At 42.6% G+C, this 21,592-nt stretch overlaps 1 protein-coding gene across 2 annotated transcripts in view; it reads left to right on the top strand.

The window, feature by feature from the left end:
- Positions 1–21,592, top strand: part of MDGA2 (MAM domain containing glycosylphosphatidylinositol anchor 2) — a 320,069-nt gene that overhangs the window by 139,654 nt on the left and 158,823 nt on the right. For both annotated transcript variants that reach the window (XM_068416528.1, XM_068416529.1), the window contains one exon: positions 17,867–18,063. In XM_068416528.1, the coding sequence (XP_068272629.1) occupies positions 17,867–18,063 (197 nt within the window). The remainder of the gene's footprint in view (positions 1–17,866; positions 18,064–21,592) is intronic.

Here is a 21,592-nt window from a genome sequence, read left to right on the forward strand (position 1 = left end):
GGAATTCAGCCATGATATTTATAAAAGAAATCTTAAAGAGAGTTTGAGGACTGCTGGTGACATGTGCTGTTTCTCTTTCATCATTAGGATCATGATGGTAAACAGTTTTGTTGGGAGTGCTACCACACCTGGTCTGTTTGTACGTGGTGAGATACATGTGCCCACATGCAAATGTCCTCACCTGAACCAGTTATTTAAATAACTGGAAAGGAATGGACACCTCAAGAGTGTAATTCATCCCAGTGCAGATGGGTATCATGTTTAGATGATTCACAGAATCACAGAATCAATGAGGTTGGAAGAGCCCTCTGGGATCATCGAGTCCAACCATTGCCCTGACACCACCATGGCAACTAGACCATGGCACTAAGTGCCATGTCCAGGCTTTTCTTAAACCCCTCCAGAGATGGTGACTCCACCACCTCCCTGGGCAGCCCCTTCCAATGGCTAATAACCCTTGCTGAGAAGAAATGCTTCCTAATCTCCAAATTCTTCCTAATGATTCTCACTCACCTGCCTTTCCTGCTCTTGCCCCCTAAGCTGTACTTCCCTGTGAGCAATGTCAGCATCACCTAGAAAAATCTCGGTGCAACTGGGTGGACAAGCCTGAGGGATGTATGCTTTGTTGAAGGGTTTGTTTTCTAATTCTGGAATTTTGGGGTTAGCTTTTTGGTGGGCAGCTTGCCAGAATGGAAAAGACTTAAACCAGAGCAGGAGAATCTTGCAGCCCTGGTGTCTCATTAAAATTTATGCTGAAAATGTGAATGTGCTTTGGGAAACATTGAGGAGGAGACAAATAACCACCCTAACATGTAAAGATCCCAAGGAAATCAATTATGAGAAAAAGGATGGGGTTTTTTGTTCCTTTTTTGAAAGGGAAAAAAAAAAAAGGACAGCTCTGGGCCTGTGAGAATACTGCCCTTTTACATAAGGAAATCACAAGCTGCATCCTAAAGATGCTTCGGTGGGTACCATCTGAAACTCAGCCTGCATCCCCCATCCCTCCCCTGCAGCGTATGCCATTATTCACAGTATCTTCTTCCCTGCTTGAGGAAACCCTCCAGCGTGTCAGTCGTCGTGGGGTGGCACATGTTGAGCTTTAATAACCTACTCAAGGCTGTCCTCAGCATGGAGACCAGCGAGGGGCTTGGAGTCCAACCAAAAGTGTTCAGCCATGCCTAATTCCCATCGGGTTGTGATACGGGTGGTTTGGTGATGACCTGATTTTTACAAGTAGGGTCATTATTTTCTGGACTAGACCAGCAGTGGATTTAGCTTTTCAAATGAGCCGTTATGCATTAGGTACGGGCAGCGTAGGTGGTAAAAGAAGCTGAAAGTGATTTCGTGTTTAATCAGTTAACCAGGATCTTCTGGAACCAAGCTGTGACCTTCCTTATTGCTTTTTTAATGGGTTTTGTGGATGGGGAAAAATATGTATGCCACCTTAAAAAAACCCTTTACTTCTTTGGAAGACTAGTCTAGAATACTAAGTGTACTAGACCATGGATATTTTAAAGGAAACCCTGGCTTTGTTTGCGTGGCCATTTGATATCTGACTTTGCAAAAAAAAAACCACCACAACAAAACTCAAATATCTCCCAAAAACAAACAAAAAGAAACACAGTATTTTATCACCATTTCTAGTTTTGTTAAATGGCATATATGAAAAATATTAGCCCCGTGCTTGGACTATGATTTTATTTATTTCAATAACTTCATTGTGGAGGAACTCAGTGAAAGCAAAGTCACCTTGAGGAAAGTCAATACTAGTAAAAAATACTCTGTTTTCACAGCATTGCTTTTTTAGTCCCTACAAGTCAATGAAATCAGTATCTTGAAAGGAAACCTTGGAACAATTCAACTGGTTGTGCATTTGAATTAACCTCTTATTTAGATGCATCAAGGGGCATATGGCTCTCGGTGCTGCTTCTTCACCCTTTCTGCAAACTCCTCTGTCTCCCGCACCTCCTGCTCTTGAAGTTCTCTTAGTGGATACTCTTGCCCATGCTGCTGCTTTCTCTCCCTCCTTTTACTTAGAAAATGCTGAACAAAAAATGAAATTCCATTCAAATAATGCAATAACTTAATGAAGGTTCCAGTGCAGCTCATTAGTGTTTGCTGGCCATTTTAAAGCCTATTCATTATTCTCAAAGAACTTATTAAGCATCATTTAAGCATATTTGGAACTGTTGGAGTTCCAATAAGCATTGGGGTCTCTGGGGAGACCTTCTAGCACCTTCCAGTACCTGAAGGGGCTACAGGAAAACGGGAGAGGGGCTTTTTACAAGGGCATGGAGTGACAGGGCAAAGGGGAACAGTTTTAAACTGAAAGAGGGGAGATTTAGATGAGATATGAGGAAGAAATTCTTTGCTGTGAGGGTGGTGAGACCCTGGCCCAGGTTGCCCAGAGAAGCTGTGGCTGCCCCCTCCCTGGCAGTGTTCAAGGCCAGGTTGGATGGGGCTTGGAGCAACCTGGTCTGGTGGAAGGTGTCCCTGCCTGTGGCAGGGGGGTTGGAACTGGATGGTCTTTAAGGTCCCTTCCAACCCAAACCATTCTATGATATTTGATTCTTCTTCATTTATTTTAAAAAAATAAATATTAACTTATTGCATTATTAATTTCATGATAAGGGGATCCATTACTCAAAAGTGTATGTGGATCCTAGTGTATTTTTCTTTTTCAAGGACCTCTTGGATCTGGTGTCTTAGAAAAACTTGGACACGGTACTGAGCAACACACTTCACAGAATCACAGAATCAACCAGGTTGGAAGAGCCCTCTGGGATCATCGAGTCCAACCGTTGCCCTGACACCACCATGGCAACTAGACCATGGCACTAAGTGCCATGTCCAGGCTTTTCTTAAACCCCTCCAGAGATGGTGACTCCACCACCTCCCTGGGCAGCCCCTTCCAATGTCTAATAACCCTTTCTGAAAATAAATTCTTCCTAATGTCCAACCTGAACCTCTCCCTCCCTCCTTCTGGCTTACTGGGCTTTGAGCGGGGCCGGGAGGAGTGGATAGGCTGAGCACCAGAGATCTCTTCCACCTTGACTATTTGGTGATTCTGTGAAGTCATGTAATTACCGAATTACTTCAAAATGTATATTGCCCTTTCGTATTTAAACTGGATTAAGTTGTAGATTGAAGAAAAAATAAAATTGAACTGTCTGGAGATTTTTAAGGTGCCACATGTGAAGATCTTCTTATTGCTGGTTTTATATACACTGGATTGAAAAGCTTTCCCATGTCTTTATCTTCACTGATTACTCGGATCTCTCCAATTTCCTTGAACAGAAGGAAAGAGTAAAGGCTGTGACACAGGGCAGCTAGAGGAACAATGAAAGCCAGACTCGGCTCACAACCTATGAGTTCTCCAAAAAAAATTGCTATTCACAGTAGACCAAAGAGGTTTATATGTAACCTCCTCTGTTACATGCTTTGCATATATTAGCATCAGCTGATCATATATTAAGTAGCTGATGGACTAGATATCCTGATTTTTTGCACAGCATCAAAGAGAATCAATCTTGCAACCTGAAAGGCTTGTGCGTGTGTGGCGTGTGCTGTTCAGTGTGAGAGACCTTCTCTTGCAGTCAGCCGTGGAAGTAAGAGGAATTGACATCGTGACTTTCCATCTTCCCAGAGGTGTAATCGTGCAGCGTGTCCGTCGTCTGTGTGGGCTCTTAGTCTGTGTAAGTGGAATGGGTGGAAAAAATAACTTTAAAATACACGTGTCCCTCTTATTTTGAACAGATATGAGCATTCTGAGGAAAATTTTTGTTGACTTTGATTCAGAAGTAAATGAATGAAAGTTGACAAACTCTACATCTAAACCTCCTCCATTTACTGTGTCTTTCTGGGGGGCATGTTTAGCAGCCAGCCTGGAAAGCAGGGGCTCCTTCCTGGTGTGCGCAATGCCAGGGATTGTGTAAGGCTGGCTGAAGTTAGTTGGCAGGGCTGGCAGAATCAGTCAGGTTGGAAGAGCCCTCTGGGATCATCGAGTCCAACCATTGCCCTGACACCACCATGGCAACTAGACCAGGGCACTAAGTGCCATGTCCAGGCTTTTCTTAAACCCCTCCAGAGATGGTGACTCCACCACCTCCCTGGGCAGCCCCTTCCAATGGCTAATGACCCTTGCTGAGAAGAAATGCTTCCTAATGTCTAACCAATGGTGGTGTTAGTAACAGCCATAAAGAGAGCATGGATGAATATCTTGCTTTTCTTCAACTTCAGTGTTGTTCACTTTGGTTTCAGAACTCTTGCAAAGAAAAGCTCATTTTCGTTCTCTGAATAATCTTTGGCTAATTAGTAACTATTAGGTAACTACGTGTTAACTCATCAGTGTAGACAGTGCTGCTAATGCTTGAGTTTGGACTTGCTGCATTTTTTTTCCCCACTGTCTTTTTCCTGAGAAGTTATAAATGAACCTTCAAAGGATTATCATTCTTGGGAAACTATTCATCAAACATTGCTGGTTGTTACAAACTGAGACAGAATGGTTAAACCTCGAATTCACCAGCCTACTACCAGTACAGCAGTCAAATACCTCCGAATAAGGTCCTGGATATATACTGATTGGAATATGTGTTTTTCTTTGATTCTTCATCCTCCGGTCTAATTTGCTTTACATGTGTCCATTTCCATGAACATGAAGTGTTCCGTGGCAGTTCTGTAACAAGGAACCAGCTAATTTAGTCTGCCTTTGACATTCTAGAAGGATCAGTAGAAAATGCCAGAAGGTCTGTAGAGAGCAACTGAAGAGCTCCAAAGAGAATTTCTCTTTGAGCAGTGTTAGTGTGGCAGGGCAGCCCCAAAAATCCCTCTCCCAAACTCCTAGGGAAGGGATAGTGCTGGGCATGATTGAGCCTCGGTTGCTGCCATGGATTCACGTTGCACAGCAAGAACCTTGCTGCTCCTTTCCCTTTTCTCCTGCAACTTTAGATTTTAGTATGTCCAGGCAAATGAATCTGACTGCAAGGGAGGAGGGATCCTTTATATTGTGGATTTTTTTTTTCCTTGCAAATCATAACTAAAGCATTGACTAGTTTAGTGAATATCTCAATTTTAATTATTTTTTCTTAAAGAAAGTTTTACCCTGGTTTTATAGAAGAATTTTTTTTTATTATTTTTCAGGTGAATCTTAGTCTGTCCTGTAAATTCTGTAGGATTTGCACTGCAACTTTTGCAGTCTGTTTAACTCTTAGTGACAGAACAGCTGAGATTCAAAGCATCTTCTCCCTCCCCTCCTCTGTAGCTTTTTATAACAGTGCTGTCACCCAGGGACGGAGCAGTGGAGTTGTGATTTTCTTCATTAGCTTGAACAATCATGGAATAACTGCAGGGCTGCTGACATGGCATCGCTTTGGGATATTTATGTGCATATTTCCTGAAAGGGAGGAGGCTCTTTCCATCCTGTGGGACTGCTGTGGTGGTTTGGTGCTTTCCAGGGCTGTGCTGAGTGATGTGACTTGCATCTGTCAAGTGCAGTTTGTTCGATTGCTTAAACCAAAGAACTTGTCTGTAATCCAGGGCTTGCTCTGCCACGCTTTCATTTGCTATCACCACTCCACTTATAAGAAGTCTCTGATTTGACCTGACCATTGATCCTGACAATAAATATGCTGCACTTTTTGAATCCGTGGTTTGCTCTCCTGAAATACCACCAAAACACAGTGGTGCTCATTATCCAGGATTATAAAAGGTTTCCTTTGTGTGTGCTTGTGTCTTACAAAGCGATGGGTAGCATGAAAGACACAGGAGGCACAAACCAGCAGTAAGAACAGACATTCAGAACTATTAGATGATTTTATTTAATTACAGCAATTTCAATCAAAGCAAGCCAAGAATAAAGCAAATGCAAGGTTCAGCCTCTGGCTCCACAAAAGGGCTCTCAAACTCTCATATTGCCATTTTTTGTCAGTCTGATCGCGTCCCAGTGTGTTCCTGACACTTGTTATTTTCTGGAGAGAGGGGGGGAAAAAAGGTTTATTGTGAAGTCAGTAGGCATGTGTTAGTGGTTCTGTCCTCAGCTTGTAGTATCAGGAAGATCCAACTGACACAGGGAGTTGTGTAGGGAAAAAAAAAATCTTCATATGGCTATAAATAAAGATGCTTGTTTGATTTTGTAGCTTATTCTGGGTGAGAACACCAGGGTCAAAGCTCTCAAGGTGTCTGGGGATGAGGGGATCCTGTATTTCATAGGAGATGGAAACATGAGCTTGAGAGCCAGGCACTGCACCGACCGAATTCCCCAGGAGCCCTGGGCATTCATCTGAGTGCCAAATTTGAAGCAGGCTGGTAAAAGTACTACTAACTTGTTTTCTGGTTTAGAAACATGTGACATCATTAGGATTCATTTGCTCCAAATCAGTTCGTGCCCCAGCATCCACCAGACCTTCTGCACGGCTCCCTGCGACCGCCCGTGGAGGTGCAGAGCTTGTGTTAGCCTCGTCCAGCTCCTGGTCATCTGCACGTGCATCAGCGCTGATCAGAACTCATCCTACCTCATCCAGACCGTGTTAGTCGGTGTTTGCTCTTGGGAAATGTAACTAAAATAAACTCTGTTCAGAATAAAGTATCGGAGGCTGAAAATACAGCAGCACAGCTTAAGTGGGTGAGCGCTTTCTCGGGTTGTTGCCTGTGCCTTGCCGTTGCTTGCGCTCTCCTCTTTGGTTTGGGGCTGTTTCATGGAGTTTGGGGCTTCCAGAGGTTCAGATTGCACTGTCACCATCGCCAGCCAGTGCTGCTGCTGCTGCTTTGGCCGCAGGGCAGGTGGGAGGTTTTTCTTCTCAGCAAGGGGTCATTAGACATTGGAATGAGCTGCCCAGGGAGGTGGTGGAGTCCCCATCTCTGGAGGGGTTTAAGAAAAGCCTGGACATGGCACTTAGTGCCCTGGTGTAGTTGCCATGGTGGTGTCAGGGCAATGGTTGGACTCGATGATCCCAGAGGTCTCTTCCAACCTCATTGATTCTGTGATTCTGAGGACCTGTGCTTTGCTTCGGAGCCGGTGCCCAAAGCACTGGCTTACCCAGCAGGCACGGGAGCCCCGGGGAGAACACCCATCCTGGTGTGCCAAGGATGAGCGTGCAAAATCACCTTTGGAGAGGTTTGCAAAGGGGCGAATTGGGTGTCTGGTAGCCCATTCCCACTGGAGTGCAGAGATGTTTCCCCTCCTGATGTCTCCCCCCAGACACCCCGACTCAAATGGAGAGTTCTGGCATACTCCGATCTCTTATTGTCTGCAGTCTGCTCACTGCTGGCTTGGAGTTAGGCTTTTCCATCTGCAGTTCTGCTAAAGGTTTTGCTGGTTTAGGGATTCTCTGAGGGGCATTTTTTAAAACATTCAGAAGTAGGATTATTTTTCTATTAGGTTAAAATATATACTTATGATTACGCCCATTATGGGTGAATATTGTCGTGAGAATAATACACTTATTGTACTACAACTGTGATACTGGGGGATGTATTAACACAGAACACTGACAGAGACAGTTTGCATAAAAAAAGAGATAACTGATAGAAGTAGACAGAAAACAATGAATCATGGGGATGGTGCTGGTCAGCGAGAGCAGCCCCAGCACACCCCCCCGCTTTGCTGTTCCTGGATGTCCAAAGCCATAGACCTTTTACAGTAAACACTAAAATAACTGACTGATACATGCTGACAGCATTGCTTGTGAAAATTAAGAAGTGCAGATTAAATATGCATGCATGCAGGAATGGAAATGCAAAATTTCTATTAGGATCAGCCAAGGAAGATTTGTATTTTCATGTTCAGCTCATTTCAATGATGTCTAATTAGCCCTGAATAGCTGCTGAGGAAGTACCTTGCAGAATTTGTTCACTATAATACTCCAGACATCATTATTTTTAACTAAAGAAAAGAGCTTATAATTAATTACGGAGTATTAATTCCGCAGTATTACCTGGCTGCGTATGCAGATTTTATTTTCCTCCTTAAAAAGATCTAGTAAGAGTGCTAGAAGGTTATTTGAATGCCTTTTATGCTATTCCTTTTCTAAATTAAAACTGTCTCTAACACTTGCTAATAGCTGTAGTTAGATCAGTCTGAGATGAGTACATGTCAGATGAGGTTCAAATAATTGATGCTGTAAATATCCCTTGAGGAGAAAGATAGACCGTATTAATGGCTTGGAAATTCAGGCTGTTTGTAGGAATCTGATCTGAGCTGTAACAGAAATAGGCCGAGGTTGTATAAAGCACTGAGTTTATGGCTTATGATGCCTTTCAAATTTGCTGTTGCTGACTGGAATGCTCCCCTTCTGCCCGTCTCTGAAAACTTCGGTGGCATATGGTTTGTTTTGCTGGCAGCTTCTCTCGAGGGTGATGTTTTGCTGCTGTTCTCAAGAGCTTTAGTGTGGGTTGTCTCACTATAACCAGAAATGCACTCCTTCGCTTGATACCCCTATCTGAGGAGCAGAAGGGGCAGGGGAAGGCTCAGCCCTGGGAGTTGGCACGTGGAGGGCTACCAGGAGCACTGCAGAAGGCACCTATCCAAAGAGCTCAAGCTCTTCCACCTGCATAACATTATCCTCTATTACTAGAGTAACGTAATTAATAAAACTTAGTTTTATTTGTGTCCTTCCTCCCCGCACCTCCAGCTCCCTTCCCACTCCCTAAGACGTGCTCTTCCCCGCCCTCTCCCCAGTAGCTCTGTGATGGCAGGCTGTGCAGAGGGCACCCATGGGTGCTCACTGCGTGCCTGCTGCCCACGATGAGCTCAGGGTGCAGTGTTTCCCTCAGCTAAGCTGAGCCTTGCCTCACTGCCTGCTTCTCCCCATGTGCGTACACTGATTTTTTTATAATGTGCTGGAGGTTAATTATCTTTGGGATCTCAATCCCCATTTGAAATTTTGCTAAAAGCAGCTAAAAAGCTCCGAAGGTTTTGGAGAAGGGAGGTTTGGCAGATGGGCAGTCAGATGCAATTATCTAAGGGAGCACATCTTAGCTGCTCTTTGGGATTCAGCTGCATTTACATACTATAATAATGTTTTGGTATTCATTTTTGCTGATGGTGCAAAGCTGATGGGCATCATCAGTATGGAGAGAAGGAAGACGTGGACTAGCTGACCTCCTAAGGGTCCCTTCCAAGGTGGATGGGATTTTAGCCTATGGCCCTAAATTGGATGGGCTGGGGAATTTCTTTCAAGTCAGCAGAAATATTCACTTGTCTGGGATCAGGCGGGGGCACTAAATATTCTGGGCAGGTTCATTTTCCTCTTCCTCTTTGCTGTAGTTTTGTTTGATTTGTCATCTTCATTTGCCTCCAAGGAGATTCTTAGATACCCTCGTTTTTTCATCATCCACTCACGGTTATTTATTTCCTCTAGTCCTGGCTTTCTTTTTATTTCTCTTCTCCTAAAATGCATGTTTCATATTCTGTTCAAGTAAAACTGGGAAAAAATACAGTTGTCTTTAAGAGTAGAGATTGTGAGAACATATACAGAGCACTGTGGAGATTTCTATGCTGACATATTTAATGGTAAAGAGTTTAAGGCTGGAAAATAAATGTGAATCTTGGAAGAGCAGAACATATACGGGGCAGGGGGAAGGAAAGCTGGCACTTCTTGTTATATAGGTATGGACTGTCAGATATTTTTTTTTGCTGCAGTAAAATGTTTTTGTGCTGATTTTAGAACATATAAAGTCCAGAAGAAGATAGTAGGAGAGCAGCGGGGCGTTATCAGGAGCCCCTGCTCTCCAAGGCACCACTATTTGCACTCGATATGTTCAGAATGTGGTTTTTAACAGGGGTTTAAACTTTGGGAGTGGTCTCTGGAAGAATTGTACTGAAGCCATTATCTGGAGTTGGATGTGTCTAGAACTAGACCTTCTTTTTTCAGAAAGGGTCATTAGCCATTGGAAGGGGCTGGCCAGGGAGGTGGTGGAGTCACCATCTCTGGAGGGGTTTAAGAAAAGCCTGGACATGGCACTTAGTGCCCTGGTCTAGTTGCCATGGTGGTGTCAGGGCAGTGGTTGGACTCGATGATCCTTGAGGTCTCTTCCAACCTGGTTGGTTGATTCTGTGGTTGATTCTGTTGATTCTTAACCCAGTTTGATGTTCATTACTTCAACAAAATTAAGTTTCTTTTCTTTAAAAAATGCAGGAGCAAGCATTAATTAGGTTTGGGATTATGCAACCAATAATCACTTACTTATCGTGTTAAAAAGTTCTGTTGGTAACAGTTATTCCTAGTAATGTGTCACACATGTCAGGTGGCCTTTAGTGTTGGTGCCTGTTTCTTCTGGCTTCATTGGCAAATCCTTTGTTCTTTTATAATTTAATCTTCTGTTTCTTTATGGGTGCAGTAAAAATTAAAAAAAAAGGTTACCTGTTTAAAAAACACTGATAATACCAAGGCAGTTATTTCAGAACTTCACCTCAAGCAATTGTATATGTTGGGATAAGAACTTGTGTTGCTTGAAGACTGCCCAACTCTTGAATGCTTATATCCGAATCTGAGTTCATAAAAGGAAGATAAATCATTGGAAGGTGAAAATCTTGCAGCAGAGACATACTTTATGAGCGCTTTTGTAACTGTTGTCCTGTTGTCTAGCTGTCCTTTCCATCCCTGCAGTGTGAGAGTGCCTTTAACTCTTGTTTCCTTCACGCTTTGTTTGTGGGTAGTCGTGGCTCATCACCATTTTCCAGAGCCATGTCTGGCAGGGTGGGGAGCCAACGTGTGCCGACGCTCCGGGATAGTCTAATGCAAGTGGAACGACAAGATACTTTAAATAACTCAATTTCTTGATTCAAGTGCACTTGATTTAATGATAACGATCTGGAATTCTTTAATGAACTTTCTCTTTAATTACCTTTTTTTCATAAAATTTAATACTAGAATTGACCATGACGTCAGTCTAGTTTGACGTCCTTTATCTTACAGCACTATCTGAGTTTTTTTTTCAGCTGCTCTTACATTAAATGTAATAATTTATATATCACTAAAAAGCACCTTGGTTTGAACAGCTGCGGAATCCTCTATATGCCCAGGTAGTCTGTTCCTTTGTTCAGCTGCTTTATCTTCAAACAAATAAGTCTGATTCTTTCCCATGCTGAATTGGGCTTCCTTCGGTTTCCAGCTATTGTTGCTTGTTGTATATATTACTGCTAGCCAGAAGAGCTCTTTTGTACCTGCTGTTTTCCCTCCGTGAGGTGCTTACATCCTATAATAAAGTAAGTTACTGTTCAGTCTTCTTTTCTGAGAAATTAAATGCGTCTTGCTCTTCACATCTTTTACTGCCAGCCGAAGTCATAAGTACTTTCTCTAGTGCATAAGTACTTTGCTGTTGCTCTTTTCTTTGCCCTTTAATTTCTTAATGTTGCTAACGGTGGCTGACACCAGATTAAGATCCCGTGCTCAGGTCACCAGTTCTGTATACGATAGAAAATTACATCCTTACTCTTCCTGCACGCAGTGATCCCGCAGTCCCATCTATCTCGGGTCTTTGCCGGCATCTCTCTCAGACCGTGCCAGGGTGCAGTCTTGTGCTGTTAACCTCTATTATGAGTTCACAGATGTACACGGTTCTGTGTGAGCGTCCGACTCTTCATTATCTGGAAAATCCACTGATCTTTATTCCTGTGTAGAAATTCAGTATTGGAGTAAGTGTTGCTGTTTGCTGCAGTTTGTGCTGTAAATGCGAAATACTCCTCATCAGTGTATCTGCTGTCCAGGGACTCCAATGCTAATTTAGTCTCATAAATAATGATAATTGGCTAAGTTTGGTGTCCTAGGATAAACAAAACTAGGATGAAACAAGACTGTCCTCTGCGGGGCTGTATGCCCTGTGCCATCCTCCTCATGTCCTTAGGACATGCTGGTATGACCAGTTCATCCAGCGGGTGCAGTTAATATGGGTTTCAATCAGGTGTATTTATAACCTCATCAAAAGAATAAAGCAAACATTTGCTCCGTAAAACTACATCACCAAGTGTTCATTACATTTCTCTTTTTGGATTCTTTGTTCATAGACTCCAACCCTCCGTAGAACACTGCAGTCAGAAATGGTCTTGAGCTGCGCGGGATATTGTTGACTACTTAAGGTCATTCTGTTTGTCCTTTCGTGTTTGAGCATGTTGGCAGCCTTCTAGCATGTGTTTGATCTTCCCACAATGGTATTGGAAATCAATATAAGCTTATCAGGGGTCTCCCAGGGTCACACTCTTAGTCTTGTGGGAGCAAGCAAGAAAGACTTGCTTTGTTATAGAGTCTGGCCTTGTAAATAGTGCTTGCTTTCTGCTCTTGTATCTGTACTGCACGCGCAATACGGCACTGCAGGTGCATAATAAATCTATTTTAAAGGGTTGTAGAGGAAAAAAATATCTTATGTGAAGCTCCAGGTAACTTGGATCCTCTATTTCGAGCTTGTTTGGAGCTCTTGTGTCTCCACACTGCATGTATTAATGGAGGGCACGCAAGCCAGCTCATTATCCTTTCCATAGGTATGCAAGAAACAGATAGTTGTTGAATTTTTGTGCATTTTCTGAATCACATGTAACTGCTTTATCTCATACAGTACCACAAAGCACTTCAAATCTGTGTAATTATTGATAGCTTGTGCTAGGTCAAGGAGGCTGTAGTAAGGAAAATAGCATGAAGAACATTGTACTTTTGTATTTAAGAATAACTTACAAGTTAGGCAGGCTAAATATATGCGTCACTGCTGTCTCCTCTGTGGCTGACTTGATGAAGCAGTTTCAATCAGTTTACCAGATGCGTGTTTTATTATTATCCTGACTTCCAAGCATCGCTTGCTTTGAACATCTGAAGACAAAGGCAGCTAATTAACAAACGAAATCAGCAAGCTGTGGTCTCAGCAGCTGAAAAAAAGATGATATAGCAAATATAGTCTGTGATCCTGCTCTCTTGCTTGTATGTGTAAAACTCCCCTGGAGCCCAGGTGAGGGTTGCAGGAGGTGGTCCATCTCCTACCTACAGCCAGTGCGATGCCTCCAGTGCTTTGTAATTCAGCAGAGAATTGAACTGTGTCCAGTTCTGGGCCCCGCACTTCAAGAAAGATGTTGAGGTGTTGGAGCGAGTGCAGAGGAGGGAGACCAAGCTGGTGAAGGGTCTGGAGGGTCTGACCTACGAGGAACATCTGAGGGAGCTGGGGTTGTTTAGCCTGGAGAAGAGGAGGCTCAGAGGTGACCTTAGTGCAGTCTACAACTACCTGAAGGGAGGTTGTAGTGAAGTGGGAGTCAGCCTCTTCTCCCAGGCAACCAGCGATAGGACAAGAGGACACAGCCTCAAGTGTTGCCAGGGGAAGTTCAGGTTGGACATGAGGAAGCATTTCTTGTCAGCAAGGGTCATTAGCCATTGGAAGGGGCTGCCCAGGGAGGTGGTGGAGTCACCATCTCTGGGTATGTTTAAGAAAAGCCTGAACATGGCACTTAGTGCCCTGGTCTAGTTGCCATGGTGGTGTCAGGGCAACGGTTGGACTCGATGATCCCAGAGGTCTCTTCCAACCTGGTTGATTCTGTGATCTACCACGCTTCTGTGCACCTTCCGCACCATCATCTCTGACCATCGTGGTGCAACTCACAGCGCGTTTAGATTAGACCCATTTTGAACAGCTTATGCTGTTTTTTCTGTTTGTTTGAGAGCTTGGGGATGTGCGAAGGGAATTCTTCCAATGCAGTGTTTAGCATGCCTGTGCCATCTGGGTTTTAGAACCTGTTTGGTTCAATTCGAAGATTAAAGACTGAAAAATTGTACCTCATGGTGGCATAAACCTCTGTGGAAAACATACTTGTGTGATTATTTTCGTGTTGATTAATAGCAACACCCATGACTTCAGTTTAATTTAAAGAATGATTAGTCAGTTAACTCTTCATAATTTGATCAACCCAAAATGAGAATTTTTTGATTTTTTTCCTCTTGTAAAGCACTTCAAAAATTGATCTTGTTGAGCTTCCCAATGCTAAATCTTTCCCCATTGCAGTAAAATCTCCCTGTCTCTTCAGTGATTTCCCCTCTTCCCTCTTCACAGGTTAATTGCTGTGCGATACCTGAAGTCCACAGCTTCCCTCCCAGGCTGCCGAGCCCCTGCCTGTTCCAGTGCTTTTAGGGAATGAACACCCACAGATACACATGTGCACAGAGCTTTAAATGCTTTTTTTAAAGCCTATTTGGAAGTTTGAATATCAATTAGTAACAATTCAATTAGACATTGAAACCGGAGTTCTGGAGAGCTTTAAGTGGGCATTAATGCCACCAAGATCAGGTGCCTTTAAAACAGCCTGTCTATGGGCAAGGAGTTTGGCAGCTGCATGCCTCCATTGTAATAACTCTGCAGAATACCTTGGCAGTGTTATATAAAAAAAAAAAAACATATTTTGTATTATGTTTGCAGCTCTCTCGCTGCCTGAGCAAAAATACAGTCTTGTGTAACAATCCCGTAAAGCATTTGTCTGACCCTGCCCAAGAGCGGGGCAGGCAGTTGAGCGCTCGGTGAAATCTCACAACAATTGTAAGCGTTATTTTGTCTCCTATTAGTGCTGCTTCTTTTGCTTTGATGCAGCTGTTGAGATCTTTCCAGCACTGCCGATGGAAAAATCAGTCAAGTTCTGCAGTGCAAATTGTCTATTATTATCCATTATGAAGTGCTCTGGCAGAAGGCTTGCTGCATTTGCATCCCCAACTTAAATTTCTTTGAGATTTCCTTATGCTCTTATCAAAATCCATGCCCTGTTGTAGTACAGCACCATGTAGAAAGAGGCTGCCTGCTTCTCTGTGTTGTAGAGGAGTACAGGTGTTGGAGGGGGGGAACACACATCCAGCATGGACCCGTTGCAAGAGAGCAGGTAGCGCAAGCAAGCAATGGCATCACAGCTCATGATATCATGGAGTAATTTACAGAATCACAGAATCAACCAGGTTGGAAGAGCCCTCTGGGCTCATCGAGTCCAACCATTGCCCTGACACCACCATGGCAACTAGACCATGGCACTAAGTGCCATGTCCAGGCTTTTCTTAAACCCCTCCAGCGATGGTGACTCCACCACCTCCCTGGGCAGCCCCTTCCAATGGCTAATGACCCTTGCTGAGAAGAAATGCTTCCTAATGTCCAACCTGAACCTCCCCTGGCCAAGCTTGAGGCTGTGTCCTCTTGTCCTATCGCTAGTTGCCTGGGAGAAGAGACTGACAAAGGTTTGAAAGGTTCATTTAGCTTGGAAAGGACCTCTTGTCCAATCCCTGCTCAAACCAGGGCCAGCTTCACAGGTTAGGTTGCTCAGGGCTGTGTCCACTCAAACTTTGAATGTCTCCGAGGACAGTATCCCGCAGCCTCTCTGGGCAGTTGTCTGATTGCATGGCGAATTTGTTTTCACTTATATCCAGGAGGAATTTTTCTTGGTGCAACTTATACCTCTTGGCTCATGGCCTTTTGCTTTTCACCTCTAAGAAGAGCTTACCTTCATCTTCTCTATAACTTCCCAGTAGTCAGTGGAAGACAGAAAGTGCTGGGTTAACGGTTGGACTCGATGATCTTAAAGGTCTTTTCCAACCTAAATGATTCTATGATTCTATGATTAGATCTGCCCTTCATCTTATCTTCTCCAGGCCAGCCAAACCCAGCTTCCCCAGCCTCTACTTGTATAGCACCTGCTCCAGCCCTCCCTTCATCTTGGTGGCCTCCTCTGCACTTGCTGCAGTATGTCCATGTCTTGACCTGGACAGGGTGCTCAGTGGACAGGGTGCTCAGGGTGTTGCCCCACAGCTACAGGGTAGAGGGGAAGGATCGTTTCCGTGGACCTGCTGGCTGCATTCTTGCTGTTGCAGGCTGGGATGTGGTCGGCCACCTCCTGTTTGGCCACCAGGACCTCCAGGGCCTCCTCTGCAAAGCTGTCTTCTGGCCAGTCAGCCTCAGCCTGCCGTGTGTTGTGACCTTATTGCAGTCTACAACTACCTGAAGGAAGGTTGTAGTGAAGCGGGAGTCGGCCTCTTCTCCCGGGCAACTAGCGATAGGACAAGAGGACACAGCCTCAAGCTTGGCCAGGGGAGGTCCAGGTTGGACATGAGGAAGCATTTCTTCTCAGCAAGAGTCATTAGCCATTGGAAGGGGCTGCCCAGGGAGGTGGTGGAGTCCCCATCTCTGGAGGGGTTTAAGACAAGCCTGGACGTGGCACTTAGTGCCATGGTCTAGTTGCCATGATGGTGTCAGGGCAATGGTTGGACTCGATGATCCCAGAGGGCTCTTCCAACATGGTTGATTCTGTGATTCTGTGTCAGGGTGTTGATTGCCACCTTACACTGGCAGACTTTGCAATTGCCTTAAGTCCCGTTTTTAGGCTTTAAGTGGTTTAGTGTCTAGTCTTGAGTAACTTCATCAAAACGAAGCGGAGTCAAGACTTGGATCTCTGTGTATTTCACCTTCGCCTAAGGGTGAGAGATTCGAGGAGTCTGTCTCGGTGTTGGAGGCTCTGGGCTGCTGGTCATGGTTGTTTGTGGTCTAAGGCTGGGCTTTAATAAGCAGATGCTGGCAAGCATTCATGTGTGAAATGTTCTGTTGTTCATCAAAATAGAGGGAACAGGTGTTTTGGCCTAGAAATTGAAGCAAGCTAATTTCCTTCTTTTTATTTTCTATTGCATGAGTAGAAGACATAATGTTTCAGCAATCTCATCCCTTTTCAAATGCTGCTGTGATTTAAAATAACCTTTAAAACAAAAATGAAATCTCATTAGGAAATGCCATCCTAATTTGGAGCAACAGTTTCATAATTTGTTTCTGTGATATCAAATTAAATGTTTTGTAGAGTAGAATGAAGGTAACATTTACTTAAAATCCATGTGCTATTACAAGATATTATTGCTTGAATTATTTCAGATTTTGGAACAGGGTTTTTTTTTCTAATTAATCAAGAGACTCTCAAGCTTTATTCTTGTTATGCAAATCAGAATGTAAGCATCTAAAGAATAATTTTTAAGTGCAAACTGCTTTTCAGTGTGGACGTTTGAAACATGCTAATCTGTTCAGGTTGTTAATGATGGGCTTCCTTTAGTAACCCCACGTACCTCTGCCACACCTCTAGTTTTTATCATGAGAAAGCTCATGATAAAAAATAGTAAAACCTTGCAAACAGGAATCTACTTGTTCCTGACGGTATAATGGCCAAATTAATTAATTAGGTGTACTCACATTCCAAGGACTATTGTTATTTCTTCCCTACTTAGGATGAGTGAATTCTTGTTGTGGGAATCTAATTTTCTTTGAGCTGATGCGGTGGGACTAATTATATGATATCTGTATTTTAATCAAGAGTAGTGTGTTCTAAAGCCTCTGATGAATTTACCTGCTTGAAGTTAAATATATGTAACTGAAAGAAGGGAATATGCATTAAATTACTGTGTTAAATTGTTGCTTTAAAGGAAAACAGACGCATGCACATGATCTGTGTTCTAGTGGATCCTACCATTAGGATGCAAATTAGGCTGTCTATTTATTTCCAAAGCTTTATAAACTGTTTTGTCTAAGCAACATTTAAATTAAAATCATAAATAAGAAACAAGTACTAAAGTAGTATGCATGAAACCTAAGTATTAGTGGAAGCAACAGAAATAAGATTGACATTGTCATATATGATATATATATTGTTATATCCAAAAGCCCGAGTTATAAATGAAGATCCAGTTGTGCTGGGTGCTGTACAGATGAAAACAAACTCTAGAACTGGATTCTGCTATGAAAGTCCTAAAATGTACATGTGTGGCTTTTAGAGCTGTGTTGCCTCTATTTTGTTGTTGACTTGTACACCAGGCGATGCACGCGCTTCCCATCGTGGAATATCACAGGGTCAACTGAAGCCTTTATCTCATTTTTTTTCTCTCTGTCTTTCCAGATTTGGACGACCCAATAGTAACTGTCCACCAGAGCATCGGGGAAGCGAAAGAGCAGTTTTACTATGAGAGGACGGTGTTTCTCAGGTGCGTTGCCAACTCCAATCCTCCTGTTCGGTACAGCTGGCGACGCGGCCAAGAGGTATTGCTGCAAGGGTCTGATAAAGGAGTGGAGATCTACGAGCCCTTCTTTACCCAGGTAAGAATGAAGGTACCTAATTTTTCCTTAGGCTTAGGGGGGTTGGAACTAGATGATCTTTAAGGTCCTTTCCAACCCAAACCATTCGATGATTCTACTTGCACCAGATTCATAGTAACTGGATCTTCGTGCGTGTCCCTGCTGGGTTTGTGGTGCTGGTCAGTGGGCATGCCCTCCAGGTAACCACACCCTGGCACAAATGCACCTGTATGTTATTATAAGACTTCCTAATATAAAATGTCTCTCTTAATTTTTTGTAAAATTATGAAATAGGAAATTATGGGAAGATGCACAGTGAGTGTTATGTGCAGGAGCCCCTTTAAAGTCACTTTGCTTGGGCACTGCAAGCCCAAACCTCTGATTTAACTACTGTTTCATAATCTTTTCCAATACAATGCAAAGTGATTCTGCACAGAAGTTACAGCCTAAAAAGCTTTTCAAGAAGGCTAAAACCCCACTGCAACTTCCTATGTTGTGTTTTTCTTTTTATTTTATTCTGCCTTTCACTTCTTTGAATATCAGTTTTTGTGCCAGAATTACACACTTAAAAGATGAGGTGGCAAAAAAGGAAAGAAGTGCTTTTTTTTTTTAGCCTTCCTACTCTCGCTCACAGCCTCAAAGGCAGACTGGACCATCAAAAGAGTCTGTCAGATGAGATCAGATTAATTTATTGTTAGCACATTTGCACAGTCTCAGAATAAAAAGGTGGCATATCCTATTGTCTGGGCATAAAAGCGTGTGATGGTGTTTGCAAAAAGAAGAAAAAATAAAAAAGAGAAAAAATTGTTTTGGAAAGTCTTAAGCAATAACGAGTGAAGACAGAGGTGAAAAGTGCCTGGTAATTTGGTCTTCATAGCAGAAAGCAACCTGCAACTTTTGTAAATAATTTTCAGCTAATGATTTGAGAGTACCTTCATTTTTTCTTTTTATTGTACTTGACAGCTTTGTATTGCTACAGTGGCTTGGTATTTTACTGAGAAACATGTAGGCTGGAACCTTGCAGAGATGAGAATTAGATTACATAAGCAAGTTATTGATTTCCTAAATGTGATGAGATTATTTTTAATTTAACATGTACGGACCCAGTTTAGCAAATCTATGGCTTGTTTTGTTGGACTGAAGTGTGTAAACTGGCATTTTTTAATGTTGTAATTAAAAAGTGAGGGACTCCCTTGACGTGGGACTTGTTTTGTATTTCAATATGGGAATGCTGATTATTACCTTCCCTGTCATCTAATAAGAACATATCTAATAAAATACATCACATGAAATTAGAGTCAGTATTTTTTTTTAAATATTTCTCGTTTACTAGGAGCACTCTTCCTAGAACCTCTGTCTGGGCTGAATTAATGAATAAATCAGATTGTCATGTTGATAGACAAAAGCTTATCCATAACCTTTTTACGTGTATTGGAGGTCAGATTGAATTAGTGTATCTTGTCGGTGTGCCTACAAGATCTGATATATGTTTGTAAGAGGAAAAGATATAATTAAAGGTTCAAGAGTCATAAATGTCTACTGCACATCTCTGCATAATTGATTCAGCTTATGATACAGTAACAAACGTGATGTGAAGAGGGATAGAGGGGATTTGACTTCAGAGCATCAAGAGATATGAATTTGAGGTGGCATTTTTTGGTGATTGCTTTGAAGGTGGATCACCAATCTGGAACTCAAATGAAATGTAAAGGAAAACAAGCAGTAACACAAATTTTCTAAAGTATTGTACCCAAAAAAGGCTAGCTTTTCTTTCTGTGGATTTTCTTGTTTTATTAAATCATAGAAGGCACCTGGAAAACTGGGCATATACAAACGAATTCTTGAACTTTGAACAGATTTTTTTTTTCATGAGCCAGGTAATATTGGCTGTTTATTTTAGCTGCTGTAGGAAAAAAAATTGAACAAACGTGCACATTTTTATTTATGGGACTATTTGAAATACTGAACTTTTCAAAACCAAAATCTTGATGCAGAATTTTTTCCTAAGAGTTTGCGTCATCCTCACTGCACATTGCAATTGCACAGCCTGAGCACAAAATTAAATTTTCTGTATTTACAATAATTATGCAATTAGACATAATTAGACTAATTATCCAAACCAATGAAGAAAATATATAAATTTTTACAAATCTCTGCAATGTGGGGACATGATCCAGATACCATTGTGAGTTCAGCCTGCAAGTTCAACTTGGAGTCCAGAGCTAAGGGTTGAATTGATGGGATGTAGCTGCTCAGTGTTCCCAGAACTCAACGACTTTGGTAGTTGTGTTCCTACTAACCTGGATGAGGCCCTTCTCTAGCCCAGATAAACCTCTTCTTAAAGTAGGATCTTTACCTTTAGGAGCAGCCTTTCAAAGGCTTGGTCTTGCAACCCCTAAATCAGCATGTGCTTAATTATGTGCTTAAATCACATAATTTCTGTGGGACTGATTGCACATACAAAGCACTTCAGTTCCAGTGCTCCAAAGCTACCAAGCTTGATTTCATGACTGTCTCTTTTCTTGCCTGGCTAGCTGTATCTTCTCTTTTATTGCTTTTTGCTACTTCTGTACATGCTTTTTTACAAATTACCATATGGCCTTGTATTAGGCCTTGTATTAGGCCTTGTGTAGGCCTGGGCAGTTGGTGCACATGATATTGTCAAGAGGACAGGTTGCTCAGGCTGTGGTAATACTGAAAGTTGTTGCAGCTTTAACAGGACACGTGATAACGAAGGTTTTCCAAATTTTGCTCTTTTGATGCTTTGTGAGCCCGTTCAGGGTGTCTGCCTCCCTGGGCCGGGGTTCTGCCGTAGACTTTGCTAAGCATGATACATTTTTAGCTTCTCACTATAAATGCAGGCAAAGACTTGAAAGCGAGCGGCTGGAGGAGGAGATTGAATGCCTGAGGAAGTTTGTTATTTTAATGCTAGAGTGAATAATGTGCAGATATCGATACACATAGATTTATCTGATGTTTTCGCAGCTCTCCACGCTGTCGCATCCTCATGCCTGACACCCTGCTGTGCTTTGCTGTGCTCCCTGTGCTTTCTTCCTCCCTGCTCTGTCCTGTGACATCTCTGCATGCTCAGGATTTTGTATCTAGAACTCCTTTTGGCTTTTTGTTGCTCTTGTTCCTAACAGTGCTGTAAGATTTCACATACATATTTCAGCAACTTACTTCTCCTGAGTTTCTGGTTCTGCAGTACCTATTTCACATAGTACTGCAGTGGAAATCTCCTCTTTTCCACTTTTCTCTTGATTGTGTCTGAAGGAACTCCTTCATTACGTATCCCGTTCAGGTCCCCGCTCCATCCTTTACACTGCTGCCTAAAAATAAAATCCATCAGCAGCTCTTTTTCAAAGGGAAACAGCAGGATTTCTGTAGCTTGTGATTTTTTTTTTCATTATGTAGATTGTACCTTAAGATATATTATCCAGAATAACGTTGTGACTTGAAAGACTCTGTCAAACAAATTTCCTCCTCGCTGCTTTCTTTTGTTTTGCCTTTAATATATAAGTGGTGCTGTGGCTTTAGGCTATGCCAGCTG

Source organism: Nyctibius grandis, chromosome 20 (genome assembly GCF_013368605.1).
Source record: "Nyctibius grandis isolate bNycGra1 chromosome 20, bNycGra1.pri, whole genome shotgun sequence".
Taxonomy (NCBI): Eukaryota; Metazoa; Chordata; class Aves; order Nyctibiiformes; family Nyctibiidae; genus Nyctibius; species Nyctibius grandis.